The sequence below is a fragment of the Cuculus canorus genome, chromosome 6 (assembly GCF_017976375.1).
Source record: "Cuculus canorus isolate bCucCan1 chromosome 6, bCucCan1.pri, whole genome shotgun sequence".
NCBI classification, from domain to species: Eukaryota; Metazoa; Chordata; class Aves; order Cuculiformes; family Cuculidae; genus Cuculus; species Cuculus canorus.
The window spans coordinates 10827431-10849545 of record NC_071406.1 but is presented as its reverse complement, the minus strand read 5'-3'; the positions used below and the strand labels follow the sequence as shown (position 1 = coordinate 10849545).

The 22115-nt window shown below is 47.0% G+C and overlaps 1 protein-coding gene across 2 annotated transcripts in view; it reads right to left on the bottom strand.

The window, feature by feature from the left end:
• SLC12A8 (solute carrier family 12 member 8) overlaps positions 1-22115 on the bottom strand; it is a 60527-nt gene that overhangs the window by 33681 nt on the left and 4731 nt on the right. For both annotated transcript variants that reach the window (XM_054070417.1, XM_009571526.2), the window contains 5 exons: positions 21073-21956; positions 16311-16533; positions 15290-15436; positions 12272-12463; positions 8565-8796 (listed from right to left, as the gene is read on the bottom strand). In XM_054070417.1, coding sequence (XP_053926392.1) covers positions 8565-8796; positions 12272-12463; positions 15290-15436; positions 16311-16379 — 640 coding nt within the window. In that variant the 5' untranslated portion in view covers positions 16380-16533; positions 21073-21956. Of the gene's footprint in view, positions 1-8564; positions 8797-12271; positions 12464-15289; positions 15437-16310; positions 16534-21072; positions 21957-22115 lie in introns of those variants that run through there.

Sequence of the window (22115 nt, the reverse complement as noted above, 5' to 3'; positions counted from 1 at the left end):
CTCAGGGTTTCAGCATCACGCCCTGCAGCGTGGCTTGCCACAGGATGCTCTTAGAAAGAGGTTTAACACTGGGGCAAGGTGCTGCCACATGACCAGAGGCATGGAGGAGAACGGGACCTATCCACCCACTGAAACCCTTGAGCAAAACAAGAAAGCCTAGAGCAGAAGTGCTAGGAGGTAACCTGTTTGAGGAAACCTGCAAAAAAAAAAAACCTGCTCAGGGACCATCAGTCCTTTGTACACATGACAAAACCATGTATTCCCCATCCTTCCTCTTTGTCCAGCTAATCAGGTTTGGAGACACCAAGAAGTGGACTTGAGCCTCAGGGGTCACCAACCCCCTGGTAAATGCACTCACATCCTATCTCATGGTCTGGGGACCTTGGAGGATCCCCACCATGAGAGTCATCAAGCCATGAGCATCCTCCTCTCCCTAAAGCCAACAGATCTGCAATAAGGGGTCGGGTAGTAGCCAACAGCTAAAAATAGCACAAAAGTCATTATAAACAAAGAGTGCTGCTTAAATCAGTCTCTAATATTTGTATTTACCCAATGGGGCAATTTTCATCTGCAGGATGCTGTCATCTCTCTCAAACCGTGAAGCAGCCTACATCCCCCCTGAGCTACCCCCAGCAATTTTGTGACTCCTGTGGGACTGGGTTGGGAGAGAGGAAACACTAATTTCTGCCCATGCGCCTGCTTTATCTCCACCCCAGCTTCTGAGGAGGACGAAGATGTGAAAAACCACAAGTGTACACAACAGCACATACAGAGACTGAAAGCACCTACACAGGTAGTTCCTCAGCACTGCTTAATATAGAAAAACTCTGAAGTGTGCCTGTGGCAGTAGCTAGAAGAGCGTTTTAGCACTAATTCTGTTTGTACAGGTTGGTAGGTTTTAATTTTTTTTTTTTTTTTCAAAAAAAGTCAGAAAATGGAAATTTTCTGCAGATGGAAAATCTGAAATTTTTGTTAGGGGAAAAAATTATGATATTTTAACACGAGTATTTCAACTTTATATCGTTCATTTATGCTTTATATTATTTAACAATAAGCACCAGTCTTGTTGTAATATATAAAATCCTCCCATTACTGGGTCTTTTTTGATGTGGTATCCACTACCTGGCTTGTTCAGTGGTATTCAAACCAGACAGCGGAAATGGTTTTATTCATTACAAAGAGGAAGAGAAATAAAATGTCCCTTGCTTCACCCTTTTTCTAGGAAAATAGTTTGCATCAATGGGATATTATTATTAATTATACAGCGGTATTTCTTGGAAGTCATGCCCAGAGTCCCTGTTCTGTTTGTGGGAGGCTCTGCAGAAGTTCTCTGATTAAAAATTCCAGCCCTGAGAAATCAGAATTTTGGCTGAGTCAAGGCACAACAATTGGAGGAAAATGAACAGCATTTGAGCAGTAGCAGTGATGACACACATCCTTTGGGCTTGTTGGAGTGACCTCCTTTCTAACTCGGAACCACTCTGTTATTGCCTGGGACAAAACCCAATCCCCGTCAATAAAATCCCCATCTTTCGAAAAAAAGAACTTAACCAAAATGTAACATAATCCACTGGAACCTACCATGGTCTACAGAGTCTTCTGCCATGGTCTACAGAGTCTTCTGCCATGGTCTACAGAGTCTTCTACCATGGTCTACAGAGTCTTCTACCGTATTCATGATTAGATCATCTTGTACTTCCAAGTTACATATATATTATCCAGATGGCAATGGTATTTCAAAAGAAAACTACACTGTCTGTTGATCTTTTTGATGTTCAAAATGATATTTTTGTTTTACCTGGGGGCAAGTCTTTCATTATCCTATATACAACACATACATCTACAGCTCCAAGTTTAGTTTCAGAGTTTAGTTTCAGACTGAAAATCAAATTGGAAATCAAACAGTGTTTGATTTTGGATAGGTTGAGCAAGATGCTGTCACCTAAAAGGATTTTTTGTTTGTTTCTTTGTTTTAAACTATTAATTGAATTGAGTTTAAATCAGAGAATACATTTTCCCTACCAAAACCACATTTTTCAATTAATACATTTCCCCTTTAGAAATAGATAGAATAGAAAAGCCAGCAAGAACCCCTGGGCCACCATCTAGGCCAGTACAGAAAGTACAACCAGGGTAAAATCTCTTACCCCTGGCTAAAAAAGGGCCAAAAATTGTTAACACAGGCCAGCAGAGAAGATGATGATCAGTAGATAAGGACCCATGCCCCACACAAAGTTTTCTCTTTAGCCTAAGGAAGGAAAGCAAACTAGAAGTGGAGTGGCTGGAGATAGAATCTATTGTCTAGAAATTATCTTCATAGTTTAAAAGCCTAAATAAGGAAAGATGATTCAGGGCACAGCTGAAGTGTGACTGGAATTAAAAACTAGGGGAATGAAAAAAGAGAAGGTAAAATATCTCTATTGTTTGAAAACAATCATGTAGTAACACACAAAAAAAAAAAATCAATGCAATTAAATAAAGCTGTCCAGTTTAAACAAAGCATCAGAGATTATATATATCTTCCTCAAGCCTGTCGGTTTTATTAGGTCTCTAGTGTTTAACAAGTTGCTGCTAAACAGAGAGCCTGCGTGGGAGGTTTTATGGGAGGAGCCAGCAGGAAAAGCCCCTGTGAAGGCAGCATCTAGCAGGGGACAAAGCCAGCTGAGGTATCTCAGGATTTATTTACAAGCTCTAGGGAAATGAGCTTAGCATCACCTCGCAGGGAAACAGCAAAGAAATTAAAGGTTAAACCAACTGCGCACAAGATCTCCTGTACACATCAGAAGCAGCATTACCTATTAAGCAAGTTTAACCCTGTGAGAGCCTCAGCAAACCCTCTCCTGCTCCAGGGATGGAGCCCTGCCCTGATGGCACTGTGCAGCAGCACATTTTAGGGTACCAAACAAGGATAGGACCTTCCTCCTCCTTAGCAGCACATGGCAGAGGGCTGCTCACTCACTGGCACAGCCTGGAGAAGACTGAAGAGGTCTTCCACGCAAGGTGTTTTAATGCAGAAATGAAGGACATCATCTGGTTCCCAAGTTCTCAAGAGACCCAAAAGCAGTGGGTTTCAGCTGCAGAAGTACGGCATTAGCTCAGGATAGATGCAACTGGAGTGAAGTCCCCAGGGATGCAGTAGATGATCCATTGCTGGAAATACTTAAGAGTCATGCACACGGCATCCTCCTTACCCATTCTCCTGCGAGATGCTTCAGGGCAATGGGGTCAGAAATCCTGCCCCTGTGGAGCAGGGGCCCAGGGATGCCAGCACTGGCCCTGGGCAAGCAGCTGTATTGACACCCTGAGCATCTGCCAGCGGACGAGACCATTGCTCCTCAATGGAGTTCTGCTGTCAGGCGTCCTACAGCAAGGTAACACCATGACAACCTATCTACAAACAGGACAGCCAATTTACATCTCAACCTACTTTTTATAATTTTTTTTATTTTAAATAAACTGCTTCAAATACCTGCTCCAGAGAGCCTAGACAGAGCGGTGTAGCTTTCCTCTCACTATCTAAACAAGGCCCCTAACAATGTTATCACTTTTCAAAACACATCTGTCCCACAGCTCCTAGCCCAGACAATTGGCAGGTAACCAGTTAATAAATGTCTTCACCAGATTGTTGAATAGGCTGGCCCTGGTTCAAGAGTGATGTCAGGGCCATTCAATGCGCTATAATTGGAAAAACCTGGGGAAAGCAATTCCGTGTTTTTTAATAAATAAAGACCGTATTAGCAGCCTCCTGCTTTTATTAACCGCAATGCCTACCTTGTTCGGTAGCAAAGTGGGATTTTTTTTTTTTCTGCTGCTGCTCGCTTGGTGATTTCTACTTGGAATTTGATGCCAGTTTCCAGATGTGTTTTAGGCCAGGAAGTTAGCAATCAGCCTGGATAAAGCCTCTGGGATTAGCTGCACATCATCTTCTGACACACACATCCTTCCTGCACCCTCTCTTATGAAATTGGGGCACACCCCTCGCCCCCAAAAATAAAATAAAGCAATGTAAAGCCTCTGATTAGGATGCTCTGATCATTTGTGTATTAAATATGTGGGAATATATTTAATTAATTCAATCTTTCCAAGCCCCCAAGGCACCATTTGAGGGATCTTCATAACACCAGTGTGTTTATATTCATAAATCACTTCAACAACTGCAGGTTCCCCTTCTGCTGGAGTAGCCCCAGGCAAAGCTCCTCTCCTGCAGCTCCTTATCAGTGGTATCCACAGGACAGCATCAGGTCCCCCACCTGAGCCGGAGGACGCCGAAGGAGGATGAATCCTCCACAGGACTCATCTCAGAGGAAGAAGTGAGAATAATAAATGGGTTTTGTCTGTGAGCAGCCTGAGGAAGTGAAAACCCAAGTGGGTGACATGAAGGATGCAGTTTGCCCAGAAAATAATCCCAAGCAGAAGCCCTCCGACAGCAATCTGCCTCTCAAACCTCACTGCATCCCTGAGAAACAAACTAACCAGGTTTCCCAGCTGAGAGGAGAGGAGCATCGACTACTGCAGGATCAGGGGGGTCCCAGCCCAAGGGGATCTAATAATTGAATTTCCAAAATAATCTCCCCTCTCCTCTTCCAGGCATTTAAGAGGCTGTTATCAGGCTGCTTTTTGCTCATTTTGTGATTCCTTTCAACTTCTCAACAAAGCACGACCAAATTAATCCCAGCTCTCCCCGCAGTAACACCCCCACCCGCGTGCTCTCTCACAGCCGCTCTGCTTGAACAGGGCACCTGAGAACCACTGCCAAAACAGGAAAGCAGGCGCCTAATTGAAAGGGAGTTTTTGGGAGTCACCCTACACAAAAATTAGCAGAGATATGCTAGGAAAATAAAAAAGTAGGCATTAACAGAGAGCTTATCTTCTTTTTTTTTCCGTGACTCTAACGTTCAGGACGTGAAAAGGCCAAAAAGTTTCACATACTGTTCTAAGGAGGTGGTCATCGAGAGGAGCATCCTCTCCTTTATATTCACTGCTCCTCCCAAAATAACTCAGGCTGATCTTGAGGTACGGACCTCCAGAATCAAAATGCAAATGCACACAAGCCAGGAAAACCCAGTATTACTACTATCTAGCAAGTGCAGTGCCTTGGTTATGAGTTGACAAGTCAAGTGCTGCCCGATTTTTATTTGTATGCATTAGATTTAGTAAAAACAGTAAGCTGTGCCAAGGAGAACAGGAAAGAGAATACGGATGTTTTCTGCCCCAAGGAAGGAGCACGGGGATCTCTATTTCTGGAGGTGGGACTAGATTTTAAGGTGAGTGGCCAGAAACAGCTCAATAAGGATGGTTTTCAGACAGTGCAGGGAGCCCTTCTCCTTGCTACCCACCCCTGGCCAAGATCCCAGCCTAGGATCGTGACCCATCCCCAGGGGAAGCGCCAGCTGGAGCCAAGGAGAGGATTTAGGTTCAATTCCAAAAAATCAGCCAGTTCCAACCCCACCCCGCGGACAGCTTGCCAAAAGGAGCAGAAGCCCTCGGGGTCAGGCAGAGGGATGCCTGCAGTCTCAGCGGGGATGGCAGCATCCAAACCAGAGACCCAGAGCACTCCCTGTCTGCTGGAACAGCTCAGCTCCTTCAGCTCCGGGCTGCAGAAGCCCAGCTGGCTCTCAGAGTAGGAGTTGAGCCACAGCAATAGAGAGGAAAAAAAAAAGGGACAAAAAGCAGTGGGAAGCCCTGCTGAGAAGCCTCGTTTTGTGTAAACATGCTCCGTCCTCAAACTGAAAATAAAGGCAAACCACAGGAAGGGAGTGAGTGCTTGGACAACAACGGATTTGATGTGCGCCTGGGTGTGAGCTGAGGGAATGGGGAGAAGAGCGGGGGACTCCACCCAGCACAACCACACAAAGGCAGTCGTTTAAGACCTTCAAGATGGACAGGCATTCCTGGAGATTATTTAAATCCAAGTAACTGCTGCTTGGCAGATGCGCGCTCCTTTGGTATGTGCACAGCACTTGCAAATGTTAAGTGAGGGAAAAGACTGTCATCGCAGAAGCGGGAAAGGCAGGATGACTGCATGGGGCCCGTTTTACAGGTTCGGAGACGGAGACCTAGGCTATGAGCAGAAACCCCATAAACCTATCATAAAACAAGAAGCAAACCAGACAAGATGTCAACTGAAATCTTTCCAGCACACAGGTCCATCCTCAAAAATCATCTCTTCCCGCACACTGCCCTTTGCATCTCAGCCACCACAGCAGCCAAAGAACCAAACCCAAAACAACCACACACACGTGAAGGCTGTGGGTAGATGATCAGTTGACCGCCCACCCTAAAGGGATCTCAAATGCTTCCCAGAGCCATCAGCTGACTCTGGAGGATGGAGCTTCACTGACACCTGTGTGTCCCACCCACAGCCTCCTTGCAGGAGGGATGCTTTGCTGACGAGTCCAGTCGCACCCAAGAGACAAGTATTCCTCCATGCTGTGCAGAAAGCATGCAAGACAAAGTGAGGAAGGCTTCCCGAAGCCCAACTCTCACCGTTGGTGTTGACACACCACTCAGAGGCCTTCTGGGGAAATGCAGGACTTGGGAGGAACCAACTGTTCAGCCTGGCTCAAAACAGTTCTCTCACACAGAAGCGGTCTGTAAAAGCAAAGAAACTCACAGCTCTCCCCAGCCAGCCTTACGGTGGCAGGTCCCACTGTATGGGCAGTGCTGTTCAGGAGTATTAGAGTTTGGGGCTTGGATCTGGCCACCATGTGCCTGATGTTCTTCCATGCCCTGGGAACCCTCCTCTCTTTAGCCAGTCATGGCTAAACTGCAGCATCTGCAAAGCTAAACCGCCTCGTTTCCCTTTCTTTCTCTATTTTCTGTCAGAAGAAAATGACATAGTGCTTGGCAGTGGAGGAAATCAAAGACAACTATGTTGACCTCAACTTGGGCATGTTTCCTGCTGACGTTTGTATTCCTCTAATTCTCTCCTCCTGGCCCGGTATTCACTTTCCTACCACCAGGTCTCACCCCGAGTATTGCTTTTCTCTCTACTATTAGAAAGGTCTCCAGATCCACATTAAAGGTCTCCTCTGAGCACAACTGAAATGCAACTCCCCTTCCCTGTTTCCTTTAGAAAACAATTTCCTATGAAACGCAGCTGTTTGGAGCAGGTCAGTTGCCTTCTCTGCAAAACACACCATACCGAGCACAACCACCCTCATTTCATTCTCATTTGCAAGTGTTTGCCGAGACTTTAACCAGCGTTCATACGGGGCATTTCTTAGGTACTAAATATAGACTGCAAACGCCTTTCCACGAGGCTCTCTCCAAGAGGGGAACAGCTGCTGGTGCAGCAGCTTCCGCCCACACTTCACCGTCCTTGTACCCGGTACCGGCAGTACAAAACTCACACAACACCGTGAAAACACAGCCATACCAGCAGCACTACGAAGACCTATGTCGGTTACCTCCTGCCATCTGGCTTGGTGGTTGAATCTCAACTAAATCAAAACTGAAGATCTTTCCTTTAAACCTACTTCAGCAGGTTTCTTGCAACTCCCTAAGGTGCTGCTGGACACAGGGGAAGCCAAGAAAAAGGTGACCCCTTCTGTTTACTCAGCTAACTACACTTTGTTCTTGCTAGAGCGGCCGCTGCAGCAGTCATGGACACCTTCCACCACAACTCCCTGTATCTTGAGGTGTGTTTCCTTGCAAACACTTCTTAGGCATGGGGATGGGGTGGGGGGAAGGGGTCTCAGGCTGCAAGAAAGGCTGCAGGTGGGAGCCCCAGACCTCCCTCTTGCCCGAGCTGGAGCTGCTACTGCAGCTGGGGAAGCCCACTCAGGCTGGGGAAGGTTAATGGGGGAAGACGTGCACCCACAGGTCCTTGAAACCCCAGCAGTCACCTGCCCCAGCAGACCCAACTCTCTCCTTAGCTCCCCACCAGGGCAGCAAATCCATTGGTGTGCAGCCCAGGGCCAGCGCTGGTGCCACAGCTCACCACAGCCAGGGTCTGAGTGACCCGAGGTGTCTCTAGGGAGATCATCTCCCTAAGAAAAAGTCACAATACTCTGTTTTCATGGGCACAACGCTCAATGCAGAGTTAGACGGTAGAAGTCTTGCATTAAAACTGGTATGGCCAGCAGGACTAGGGAAGTGATTGTTCCCCTGTACTCAGTGCTGGTGAGGAAGCACCTGGAATGTTGTGTTCAGTTTTGGGTCTCTCCGTATGAGAAGGATATTGAATTGCTGCAGCATGTCCAGAGGAGGGCAACAAAGTTGGTGAGGGGTCTGGAGAACAAGTCTTATGAGGAGCGACTGAGGGAACTAAGGCCATTTAGCCTGGAGAAAAGGAGGCAGAGAGACCTTATAGCTCTCTACAATTGCTTGAAAGGAGGTTGTAGCAAGGTGAGTATTAGTCTCTTCTCCCAGGTAACAAGTGATAGGACAAGCGGAAATGGCCACAAGTTGCATCAAGGGAGGTTTAGATTGAATTTAGGAAAAGTTTCTTTACTGCAAGTGTGATGAAGCATTGGAACATTGTAACTTCGCAAAGACATCAAAGGAGTAACCTTGGGGGATTAACACCTCCTAACCCCGATGTGATGAACACCCAGTTTTACCTGGATCAAGGTGCATAAAGGACCCAATGACAAAGTCCAGTGTTGAGACAGCAAGTAGGAAGAGCAGCAGGAGCTGGAGCCTGATGATCCACTTCACACCAGCCAGGTTGATACCCAGAAGGCCCAAGAGGACAGCCAGAGAGATCCCACGGACTGCCCAGATGTTGCTGAGGCTCAGGACATCTGCAATGGACTCTGCGAAGCCGGTGATATACATGGCACCTGCAACGCACTGAACGACAGAGCTCTGTAAGTGCCTCATAAGTGAACAGGGATCCCCATCCACAGCCCCATGCCAGGCTGAGGGGCCTCCATTCACACAGACAGACAGACATTTGCTGTCACAATACATTCTTTAATGTTACTCTATCATGTGGGTACTGAACCTTATTGTTGTAAGACAGCACACTGCTAGGACACTGCTAGCTGGCCAGCAGCCCAGCTACCTTCCACTGGCTTTAAAATTTAAAATTAATGCTCCAGGAGAAACAACACTGGCTTCTCCAGGGGAGAAAAGGATGAGTTGATACCCAAGCTTCTTCCCTTCTTCTGTTTCTCTGAAGGCAAGAGTCCCCAGTTCAACACCTGCCTAAAGGAAGGCAATTTGTTTCCCCCTTCACTGCCTCCCAGGGTTTATTTTTAACTCGCTGTTTAGTTTGGATGTAAAGCCTGATGTTTCAATGGCTCCCCATCCTGTTGCTGGAAAGGAGCCCACACTTCAGAGGAGAGCACATTGTACAAGCTATGCCCCCCATGTCTGTCTTGCTGCAGACCAGGAGGACAAGTGTTTTGCCCTGGGTGGCTGAGAGTCTGCAGGAAGGGACATCTGCAGCACAGGTTGAGGCCTCAAACCCCACTGCAGGGGAGCAATCCTAAATACCAGAGCATTTCCCTCCAGAAGTTCCCGCTGACATACCAGCAACAACCGTTCCCAGTGCATGGCATCCTCAGCAAGCCAGGTCAGGGCACACAGCTGCACGCTGGTACTGGTGGTGTGGCCTTACGTCCTGTGACCCTACTATCCCCATCCATGGAGGAGGGAAGTGCAGCACAGCTCCGACATGACTGGAAGGGAGAAACCCCCAACTCAAGCCAGCAAGAGTCAGAGCAGACCACTCCTTCACTGCAGACTCCCCTTGGGCTGACCCAGCATCACTCCACTGAGAGGGTTCGGGGTGACCTGACCCATACCAAGGGCTGCAGGTTCACAGACAGTTTTCACCAAGCAAGGTGTGTGGGATTCACCTGTTGGGACTCGGACACCTACAGGCTGGAGATCCTGGGGAAGTATTTACTTTTCCCATAGGCAGACATCTAATGCAGACAGGGTGAACTATACCCTTAAAGTCTCTCTCTCTCCTTGCTGGTAGCTCTACCATGAATGTCACCACTAGAGAAGTCTCAGACCCTGCAAGATACTCCCCAAATAAGTGGATGTATTCTTGTTTACTTCTGTTTAGTATGGCCTACACCATCACTGAGTGGACCATGCAAGTCCTACACAAGCACCTTCTCTGGAAAACAGGTCCCTCCTGTCCTAGCAGAGGACAACATCCCACACTAGCACAGCTTCACTTGGCATACCTGCAAAAACTGCGCTTGAGACCTGGAGTCAAAAATCCCAAACAGAATCTAACTCTAATAAACACATTAAAACCAGGTACAGTTCTTGTCTCTCACATGAATAAAAACCCTGGAGACAAATAGCAAAATTGCTTAACCCCAACTCTGTGTACCTGACCAACATCAGTTTTTGAAGTTGTGTTTTCTCTACTAATGTTTTCTTTCCTTTCATGCCAAGGATGGCAACATGCAAGAAGGACACTGAAAGGAGCAGAGCAGAGAAAGCCTCTGACAGCCTCAGCACCATCAGCCTCCTGGAAGCCTTTCCTCTTATAAACCAGGAGCATCAGCAGCAGAACAGAAGAGGTGAGTGCTCACTAACATTCCCCTGCTCTACACACAGCAATCGCCAGGGCCCCAGTGGCATTGTGACATGGGCTGGTTTCTCATGAGCTACCCATCTTGAAATCAGAACTGAGTTCTAGGCTGAAATAGGAAGAAATCAGTCCTTCACAATTCCTGCACAGTTTCTGGGCAGGGAACCTACTTGCTTTTCAACATCCAGACAAGTGTTGCTGCTGTCTTTGCTTTGGGGATTTAAGAGCTGAACCCTGGAAAACCTCTGCTTGCACAGACAGGACTTACTGAGAGCCACATCAGGAAAGGAGACTGCAGAGAAGAGCACCAAACCATGGCCTCATGGTTAGAGCTGCAGTGACCAAACATGTTGGTCTCCATAGGACCTGGCAGACGTGTGCTGGATCATACAGGGCAATCCGATTAAGGCTTTCTTCTGGAGCATCCTAGGAGGACAGCTCACCTGGGCAGCCCCAGGGCACTGAGCCATCTCTCATCTCCCAGGGCATCAGTGCCACATGGCCAGCCATTCCTCACTTGCCCCAGTCAGACCAGGGAATAAGGAACACCCTCATTTCTGGCTGGACTCAACTCATGACAAAGGTTACAGTGCTCCGTGAGCATCTTGCAGTGGGAGAGCAGCTTGCAGCTGGTGCAAAGCACATCGGGCAGAAAACACAGCCAAAGAGAAGGGAAAGCCATAAGCTCTTGGGAGCAGGCAAAGCATTCCTAAGCGAGCTGCCAGCTCCCACCCCGCAGCCCCCCATGCTCACAGCAGGCCTAGACAGGGACTGGGGCTGCCACAGTGCAGTTTTACAGCCCTCAGGACAGGCTGAAACCTGATTGCTTTCCCAGACGGAGTCTGCTCAGAAAGCAGGAGTGGAAAATATGACAGGAAGGATTCTCATGTGTGGCCCATTTCCATATCTTGGCTTGCGACTGAGTTCGGTTTGTATTTTATGGACACTTGCTTTCAATCTGCAGTGAAAGGAGAAGAGGGGATTATTTTTGGTTCGGAGGCTTTTAAGGGTTTTCGGAGATTGCTGCAACCTAGTCAGTTAAAAACAAACCTCAATAAAAATACTTCTCTGCTCACCACATTTTACACTGTTCATAACATCTTTATGGGGGGAGGGGGTTAAGTTACTGCAGGTTTAAGAGATTGCTTTCCATTCTTTATGTGTACTACTTCTGCATTTCAGTGCTTCACCACAAAAAGCTCCTTGGGGCCTCTCAGAAAACAGAACTGTGAATTTTGGATCTTAAGAAGTCAATCAGCTGTGGCCCTCACTGCTGCCCAGCTCTCCTCCCACACCAGCTCCACTTCTGCTCGTTCCCGTGGAGAAGCAGCCAAGGTTTGCCTGGTCCCTTAGGGCACGGGGAGTATGCCAAGGCCAATGCCAAAGCCTCTCGCTGTGCTTTAGGTGGTCACCCTGCCCTCTCCTGCTTTGGTTTAATTTCAGTCTCCTGCCAGCAAAGGCATGTCCTGGCAATGGGGGTAATTTGAGATATGAGGGCACGTCCTGCACAGTTCGCTTGTTCAGACATCCAGTTCCTCCACCGTTGTGGCTCATGCCAGACTGTGCACTGCCATGCGCAGGCTCACTCTTGGAGAGCAGAGTGGGACTGAATGCTTCCCATCGTGCTCTCTGATGCTGTTCAGCATAGCAGTATATTACTCAGATTTTACTTGGCATATTACCTCCCCCAGCATGAAATCACAAGATTAATATCTGCATTGCAAAGTTTCTAAATTTTCTTTAAATAACATTTTTTTTAAAAATTACCTGCCCAAAAATATAAAGGAGGCCAATGGTACCCCCTACTCGGCCTCCAAGGACAGTAGAAATCATAGAGTAGACTCCTCCACTTCCGATGCTGCACTTCTCACACACTCCAATTCCAGATAAGACAGTCACCAGGGCGACCAAGATGACAAAGGACACCAGAAACATGCCCATTACAATGCCAGTGTTTCCCTGGAATGAAAAAAAAATCATATAAAAATCAACTCACACCAGAAATGGACCTATCTCCTTCTACCCACTAGTGGCCAACGAATCTGGAATCATTACAGATTAAAAGAAATGCACACACACCTTCCTACTTGTCTAATTAACATACTTAAATATAATTTTTTGCCACATTTACAGTTCCTATTAGTGCCCCTTCGAAGAAAACCTGCCTTACCCTGGTGCTGGATAGACGTTTGCATGAGCAGATTCACTGATTTTGTCCTCCAGTTTAAAAAAGAACAATGATTTAAAAAATAACAATGGTTCAGCCACCATGGGAGGGGATCACCACCTATTTGCATGTTTTACAATGATGTGCTGTAAAAAAAAAAACCCCACACTTTCATAACAAAAAGTAGTTTCCAAACTGAACCTCAGGGATTTGTGCCAGCTGATTTATTAACAGCATCAAGATCACATTTAATCTTTCAGAACATTTACCTTTAAAAGCTCTGATCCTCCCAAACAATGAGCTACCAAAGAACAAAACGCAAAAGGCAACACGGCATGGAAGATAAACAACACTGTCAGAAGCAGTGCACACTGACCCTTTCCTGCAGGATGTATGTGGAGTGGCAGCCGGCTCTTGCTCTCCCTGTACTTGGGGGATTTTTGTGCAAAAGACTCAGTCTTGCTGAAAAAGAACTCATTCCTGCTCCAGACACAGGGAGGACCCTGGGAGGAGCTGCTGCACCAGCCATGGCCTCGCTGGAGGGTGAAGAGCAAAAGCCTCCAAACAAATCCAGCAGCTTTAAGGGACATTTTGGGGAGTTCAGTTTGCCATTTAGGTCAGATTTTCAGAAACAGAAGGCATTTCGTACCTCCAAAAGCATTTAAGCATCTCTTCTGAGCTCAGGACCTTCCAACCTGCTCGCACATAGCTGTAATTTATTTTCCAGGGTCAAAAGTTTTCCCTTGTGCTCCAGCCCACCTTCCCCTGCTGGCAAATCGCTCAGCCCGGTGCACAGTGATTCCAACTGTACAATCAGAAGTGTCCTCCAGTGCCCGGTGCTTTGTTAATGTCTGGGTTCTCTTCCCCTGCCTTTACTCATATTACAGGCCATGTCCAACATCCCTCTTTTCCAGCTTTGCTCCAGCAATGCTCATTTCTGAGGTCATGCTAGCCTTGATGGGGTTTGTTTATCACCAGCACTGAAAAGCTGCTTCTCAGCTTTGGGGTTGGTTGAAATCCCAGACTTTTTTTTTCTTTCCTCTTTTTTTGCAAAACAACAGAAACATATGCAGGATGTTGCTATCATCATAAAATCCTTTTTTGGTTCAGCATCCCACAGCCTTTGACAGGGGCTTTATCTGGTCAGTGGGGAACGCAGCCAAGGTTTGCTATAAACACAGCTGCTGGCTGGGTCAGCAAGACAGTCCACGACAACCTGGTACTGCTCTTTAAAAGGACAATTGTTCTTTTTCTTTAGCAGCTTACCCTTAGGTTAAAAGGGTTAATAAATCTGACACACTTCAGTTTAAAAAAAAAAAAAAAGTATATATATATACAAACATACATGTAGCCTTGAGCTTTTCCAGAACCTGCTGGTGGCACCAGGCTATGGCAGCAGCTCGTTAATTGGTGACTGAATGGTTCCCACAGAAGAAAGGGATAACATGAAGACCATTGAGGAAGGCTGGAATCACAGCAACAATAGCAAGCAGAGAAAGTGAGAAGAAAAAGCCCCCTTTAAACACTGATGCTTATTTATGCATGCGTGCTGGAAGGTGTTAGTGCAGCGTTGCAATAGTTGGTGAATATCTCTGGAAAGATTAGGGTCCCCTGGAAGTGCAAGGCTCTGGAGATTTATAGCAAAAACCTGACTCTGCAAGTGGCTCAACACATGATTGTCCTCTGCTAGGGAGGATGTCTGCCAACCCTGACTTCTCTTCTTCTTCCTTTCATGCCAGCTTCCAGCTGTTTAAGTTTTTCTCTTATTTACTGGCTTTATTTTTATTTATGTTTGCTCCAGCAGTAATTTGCTTTCAAAGGATATGTGGATGAAATAAGATCAGGAGGAGAAAGCTGGAAAAATCATCACAATTTCTCCACCACAATGATTGCATCTGTCCTCAAAGCCTCCAGCAAAGCTATTTTCAATACAAAGTAAAAGTGTCTTCCTGCTCCTTTTGGAAGATGTCCACTGTGTCTCTGACATGAACTCATGCCTCTAACACGAACTCTGGCCAAACCTCAAATTCCACTCGTCCCTGGGGGAGCTTTCATCCTTCTAAGGGGAAGTTTTTAGAGATAATACAATATTTTGCATTACAAGGGGATCAGAGACACTCTTCCAGGCTTTGACCCTCGAGCGAGGTACTACTCTGGATCCACAAGTTGAAGATCCTTTGGCAGTGATGACAATTTCACCTGACTGAGGATCACCATTCAAGATATCAGGGACTCCAACATTGAAATGTTTGGAAGAGACCTGCTTCAGTGGTTTTGGGAAGATGGCAGAGAAGTTCTAACTACAGCAATACGCTTTACCTGAAAAACAGTTATTTCACCTCAACAATACAACACGAGGGTGTCCCTGTTCGTTGTCAGAGCTAGTGGTTGCATTTTCGTTTTTCTTTCCTGAAGCTAAAAGAGGAAAGTGCTTACAAAGACCACTCTTTCCACTTTAGTGGAACTGTTTGAAATGCTACAAAATACCAGAGGATGTAAGCAATGCCTACAATGAACAGCACAGATTCTGGGACACCTGGGTGGTGGTGATGGGGATACAAGGTACAGAGGTGAGCAGGAAAATTTCTATTGACACATTCAACCAAGTCAGCACTCACCACAAGCCATCCCGTCCTCAGAAAAAGAACCACTCCAAAAATGTTGATCATGCAGGAAGTGAAAACACCATCCCATGTTCCAAAAAGCACTGGCTCCCACACAAACAGCTGGATCTTCCACCAGGGCTTGGTCTGCGTTTGAGATACCTAGAGGAAAGCAAATCCTTCAGTTTTACCTCTTGCGCTTTACAGATGGGCTGCAGAAATGGTGCAACATCCAGTCACCAACAGTGGGATGGCCACCAACAGCTGCTAAGACATCATTTTGCTGCAAGTTGTGTCTGAGGCAAAAGAGCAATGGAGCTGTTGGGATCATTGGGCCCTGGAAGGGAGAGTTCCCTTTAATACTTTATTTATACTCTTATACAATAGGCAGCAACAGAATCCTACTCAGCCTCAGCAAACTAACCCCACTATTATGGTTGGACTCGATGACCCAGTCAGCCCCTTCCAACCTAGTGATTCTATGATTCTAATAACATTACATGAATCCAAAACACCATTCAAGTAGTCCTTTACAGAGATTGCAGCTACACATGGTGCTTCTCCTTCTTTCCCTGACAAACATCCCACCAAGATACTCAGTGTCTTTACTGCATTGGAAAAGTCTCTTAGATGAGATGACAGATCAGGCTGGACAGACTGGGACTGACAAAGTAGGTTAAGCTGGCCTACACATCACACACAGCCATCTCCAACAGATCGGGGGATCAGGATACTGTGTTTCTAGAGAAGAAATGGGATTCTGGTACTTGGGGCACTGATGAATTTCAGAGCTGCAGGAACAGAGAGCTGAAACTCCAAAGAAACTGCAACTTCCCCATTGCAAGTCTGGAAACTAAATCTCCTTTTTCCTGTTCTAAACAAAGCCCCACAAGTTTACATAGCAGAAGAAGGGTGGTCTTGTTACTTCAGTCCTGTTTACTTGCCACAGAGATGACCAGGAGAAGGTACAGAGAAGGTACAGAGACCACCAGAGATGGAAGCTTGACCTGTAAAGGGAAACAGTTCTCCAGCATACCTGCTGTGCTTCCTCATGGAACAGCTCTTGGACATATCCCTCACTTCTTGCACAATTCAGGCTGAACATCGTGTCCTTCACCTTGCCTCCACCTGTCCAATGCACAACTGTAACAGTACAACAGGCAAGACTGATCCAAGCAGAAGGTCAGCTATTCTCCACAGCCAAATCCCTGCAGTGCTGGATCCTCTGTTGTAGAAGATTCATGATTTTACTGCAGATACTGTGAAAGCGGGAAAGACAGAATACACTGCTGTTACTTTCTTAGTCTGCAGAAGCACAAGGCTATTACCCAGACAGAGACAACACAGCTCATAGCAGATGCTGAACCACAGTGTGACTCCAGAGCAAGTACAGACCCCAACACCTTCCCTGAGCCTGCTCACTGCATGGGTTATATCATCAGCCTTACATATAACAGCCCTTGGTGGCCTTTTCTGAAGCTATCCACACCCCGACTGTCCCCAGCATCCTGCAGCACTAGACCCACAGCTTCACAGTTTGCTGCCTGGGAAAAGTATTTCCTTTCACTGGTTTTAAATCTGGCACCTGCTAATTACATTAAATGTCCCCATGCTCTGGTGACATGGGACATACAGGTCATTCACTTCACAGCACCACTAATCACTTCACAGCCTCGATCATAATCCCTCCAGCTGTACTCTTTGCAGAGCAGTCCTGCCAATGGAACCTCTCCCTTGACAAGCAACCTCATCACCCTGCTCTGTCCCTCTTCCAGAACGACGCAGAGATGGAACTGGAGGAGCAGCGGGTGTCCACCACCTCAGATCCACACTCTGCATCCTTATATTCTCCACCTCCCCTGCACCGATGTGCAGGTGCTTTTCTTCATGGTCATGCCCATACCTGGGGGTACAGTCGCCTCGTCTGCAGTGGCCCAACTTCAGATTCATACCTGCCACAGGCAGACTCTGGCAGTGGGTCAGGCTTAATTCAAGCCCACGTAGGGACCAAGAAAGCAGCATCAGGCTTTATTTCAAGGATAACAGCACACCTTTACAGAAGGGGAAATCTAGCACAAGCATTTCTCTGCCTCAAAACCGCTAGTTCCTCTCCTCGTTGGGATGGTTTTTGTATGAAATTCTCCCTCTAATTGTGAAGAGCTGCTTTTATACACCTCCCTCCAGCTGGCTGCAAGTCTTCACTTCCCCCAGAAGTTCTTGTGATGGCCATCAGCCAGTCACCCACAATCTCCCACACCAATTGCCAACAGAGCCTTTCTGGCCACTCCTCAACACAGCTACACCATGCCTAGGCGAGATAAAGAGGGCGAAAGCCAGAGGGGAGCAAGACATGCTCCGTGGGTGTAGAGAGAGCAACTTGTCTGGATTGTTGGCTCTCCTGGGGCTGAGAGTTTCCTGGTCAGCTGGGCTCGCATGCTTACAAGAACAAACCACGATCCCATAAGGTGACACTTTGGCTGGACCCCTCACCTGAGACCAGATTTATCATGGGCACAGAGTAGGAATTTCTGACTCCTCAAGCCTGCAGCCAACAGAAATGTGTTTTCCCTGAAACATACAGAAACTACTTTGGGTCACTCAGGATTTCTGTATCAGGGTCTGAATCCCCGCTCCCAGATCAGCACTTTCATCACCCTGCCATTATTACTATTATTTTACACACCCAATAATAAATAGACAATGCTGCCACTGCACCACCACGGTGTTTCAGCTGCAGAAGGTCTCCTGCAGCTGAGGTACAATCGCCAGCACAGGAGGTTTTTTTCTTCACCCTGTCCACGTGGCCGGTTAAGCAGCACCAAAACCGTAAGAGTTCATTGATCCTCTGCTGCATCCTCCCCTTTTTTTGAAGCAAATAACCCTTCACAATACCACAAATAGCTGCTGTTACAGGAAGATTGGGGTTTCAAGCAGGGCAAAAGCAGCGGGAGCAGAGGAGGCCCAGAGAAACAAAGCTTGTGTTTATGCGAATAGCCATAGTAATAACAAAAAGGAAGAAAATACACATCATGAAACAAGATTACAATTGAATAGCTGTATCCTCCTAAGATTCCCCAATGCAGCTCCTCCTCACCAGAGATTTCACTCAGTAGAAGATTCGCTGTGGCCATCCTAACTCCCACCTTTCACAGCACTTCCAGCAGGATGTTAAAAGAACAGAGAGGCTACAGCCTTGTGGCCCTCAGCTCTCCTAAACCCCTCCACTGAGGGAGCCCAGAAGGAGATGGCCCCAACCCCTTGCACCTTAGGGTGCCTGAAGCCGCCCATTCAGCGTGCCTGGTGTGTGATAGCACAGGTAAGTTTGATGTGCCCATATTATCCATCTGAAACTTGTAGAGCACAGGGAGAAGGGCTCTGCGCACGTATCTGAGACCTGGAAATCACCTCGTAGGAATTGCTTCCCTCCTAAATATTTTAAATCCCTGATCTTACAGTTTTCTTCCTTTTTCTCTATGTTAAAACCCCTCTTCTGCCCTGTGCTCCTGTGCCCTTTCCGCTCAGCCCTACTCCTGCTCTCCTCAGTGTAAGAGCTTGCTCCTCCACAGTCGCAGGAAATTGCCTCTCCGCTATTGCTCCTCTGTGGCGTTCCCAACCACCTAATATCTCACTACTTAATTCTGAAATTGTTTGCATCCCTCTTCAACGTATGAATCCATTCAGCCCTATGAGGCAGCCAAAGCAAACCCAGGAGAGGGTGTAAAGTGCAGAAGCGCGAGGCAACCACTCCAGGGCGGACGCTGCACGTGCAGCCACGTCCTGATCTATGCAGTGTGCACCTATTTTTCCAGTTTAGGTTCTGAAAGCAGGAAGTCCTCGGGGCAGAAACTTTCCTTTCATCCCATAGGCAGTGTGGTTCCTCAGTTGGTGCACAGCTTCGGGATGCTTTGGAAGAGTATTGTCTATCTCAGTCACCAACCCAGCAGAAGCCTTATCTCCTATAGACTCACCAGTCCGCCAAAAAACACCAAACAGGCACCATCTCCCTCTACTATAAGCCAGACTCTAACTCTGAAATTAATTGATACTTCTTTTCCTAAAGACACTAAATGGTCTATAAATTAAAGTTGAATGGTTGTTTTAATCTTTCCATTCCATTTAGCGCTTGAGAGAGCGGAAGAGCATTAGCAAACCTCGCAGAAACATTACAAAGGCTCATCTCCTTTTTCTGTGACACTTCCATATTTAATTACAAACCCAGATTCCTACAGATGAAATTTCCGCACGCTCCGCATCCTTTTAAAGCAATAATATTTCACCAATCGTCACTTTAAAGCCATTTCTGAACTAAGCATCCGTGCCCTAAGCGACTCGACAGCTGGCTGATTTGAAAGAGGAAAGGTTAACGCCTTCCCAAGCACAACTGCGTGTGGTCCCACGACCTCCAAAGCCTCCGTCCCTGCCAGAGGAGGCACTTCCAAGCCTCCCTCCCTCAAGAGACCCAGCAGCCAAGAGCACTTTAGTTTTAATAAATCCCCTCAACTCCTCTCCGGGTCAAGTTCTTAAAAACACCTAGTTTAGGGGACCCTGAGGAAGGCAGGAAATAACGTAGCCATCGGTGCAACAAAGGTAACGCCACACATAGGAGCGCTTGCTTATCCCCAGTTATTCCCGGCTGTTCATTTACTGCAATAGCCAGGACAATTACCCGGCTCTTTTTGGTTTTACATATCTCTGCAGCATAATTAATGCTGTGGAACAGAAGAAGTGGGAAACCAGCCTGGCTCACCCCAGCAGCTCCAACTTCCTGGTGCTGTCAGATGGCTTTGGTTTTGCGGAGGCCGTGGCGGTGCCAACACCTTCCCTCCTGCACTGCCTTCGTACCTGCGCTGCAGCCCCTCGGGGACCCTGCCCGGACCCCAGGACTGCGCCCACCCCTTCCCAGAAAACGCTGCAAGTACCTGCTCGCACTTCCTTCTATTTTTTCCCCTTGCCCTTCTGTTGCTTTTCTTTTATCTATCGGTGAACGTTTTTGCTTTCCTTTTCATGCTTTTCTTTTTCCTTTTCCTTTTTTCTTTTGTCTTTTCTTTTTGCTTTTTTGCTTTCCATTTTTGCTTTTCTTTGCCTTTTTTTTTGTATTTCTACTCTTTGTCTTTGCTTTTTTATTAACCTTTCTTTTACCTTTGTATTTGCCTCTTTTCTTTTACCTTTTTATTTGTTTTTCTTTTTCTGTTACCTTTTAGTTGCCTTTCTTTTTTCCCTCTGCTTTTTTATCTTTTTCTTTTAACTTTTATTTGCCTTTCTTTTTTCCTTTAGCCTTTTTATTTTTTCTTTTACCTTTTTTTGCCTTTCTTTTGCTATTGTTTTTTTAGTTGCCTTTGCCTTTTTGTCTTTTTTCTTTTACCTTTTCATTTGCCTTTCTTTTTCCTTTTGCCTTCAAGTTCGGCTTTCTTATTTTCCTTTTGCCTTTAAATTCACCTTTCTCCTTTTCCTTTTGCCTTTAAATTATTTACCTTTCCTGTTTTCCTTTTGCCTTTTTATTTACCTTTCTTTTTTTTCCTTTTTGCCTTTTTCTCTTTTTTCCTTTTACATTCTCGTTGCCTTTCTTTTTTTTCTTTTGCCCTTTTTTCTTTTTTTCCCCCTCGTTTGTATCTTTCAGCTTTTCTTTCCCCTTTTCCCCCTCTCCCCGCGGAGCCCCCTCCGCCCCGGCCCCACTCACCTGCGGCCCCGCCCCGCCCCGCCCCGCCCGGCTGCCACGTCTACCCGCGTCCCGCTTCCCGCCCCACACCCACACACACACCCACGCTCGGGTTGGTCCCCTCGGGTTTGATGGTTCCCACCGAGGATTACGTCGCGTATTCCGTCCAGGAGGGGCTGAGGAGCTGCTGCGCCAAAGCAAGCGGCAGCAGCAGGCGCATCTCTGAGCCTGAAACCGAACTAATTAGGCTTTAGGAGCAGACTTCTACTAAATCCCAAATCCTCAGGAGCCTGACCAAAAGAAAAAGAATAAACTTCATCGCTGCTCGGCTTCAGCGGGAGGGAAAGCTGCCAACCACCGGGCACGGGACTCCGATTCCACAAAGAAGCGGTTGCAACCTGGTTTCAATACGGACTCACTTCCCTGTGGAGTGCGGCCAAGAAACCCTGTGACCCTGCAGAGCTCCATCCCAATTAAAGGCACCGATTTTGGATCATCTCAATGCAAACAGGATCAAATCCAAAGCCAAGCAACCCTTCCTTAGAGCCTGAATAGCATTCACCAATGTAATTTACTTCCAAAAATGAAGTAAGCCAAAATGAGTTAGAATCTTAGAACCATAGAATAGTTTGGGTTGGAAGGGACCTTAAAAATCATCCAGTTCCAACCCCCCTGCCACGGGCAGGGACATCCCACTGGATTACACTGCTCTGCCAGGGCCATTTTAATTTCCAATAAAATATCCGTACAGGACGTGAGCCAGCAACGTGCGTTTGCAGCCCAGAAAGCCAACCACATCCTGGGCTGCATCTAAAGAAGTGTGAGCAGAAGGGTGAGGGAGGGGATTCTGCCCTTCTGCTCCACTCTTGTGAGACCTCACCTGGAGTGCTGCATTCAGTTCTGGAGTCCTCAGCAGAGGAAGGACATGGACCTGTTGGAGCGAGTCCAGAGGAGGCCACGAAGATGATTGGAGGTCTGGAGCACCTCCCATACGAGGACGGGCTGAGAGAGCTGGGGTTGTTCAGCCTGGAGAAGAGAAGGCTCTGGGGAGACCTTACAGCCTTCCAGTAACTGAAAAGGGCTACAGGAACCGCGGGAGAGGGCTCTTTATCAGGGAGTGCAGTGATAGGACGAGGGAGAACAGTTTTTAGCTAAAAGAGGGGAGGTTTAGATTAGATATTAGGG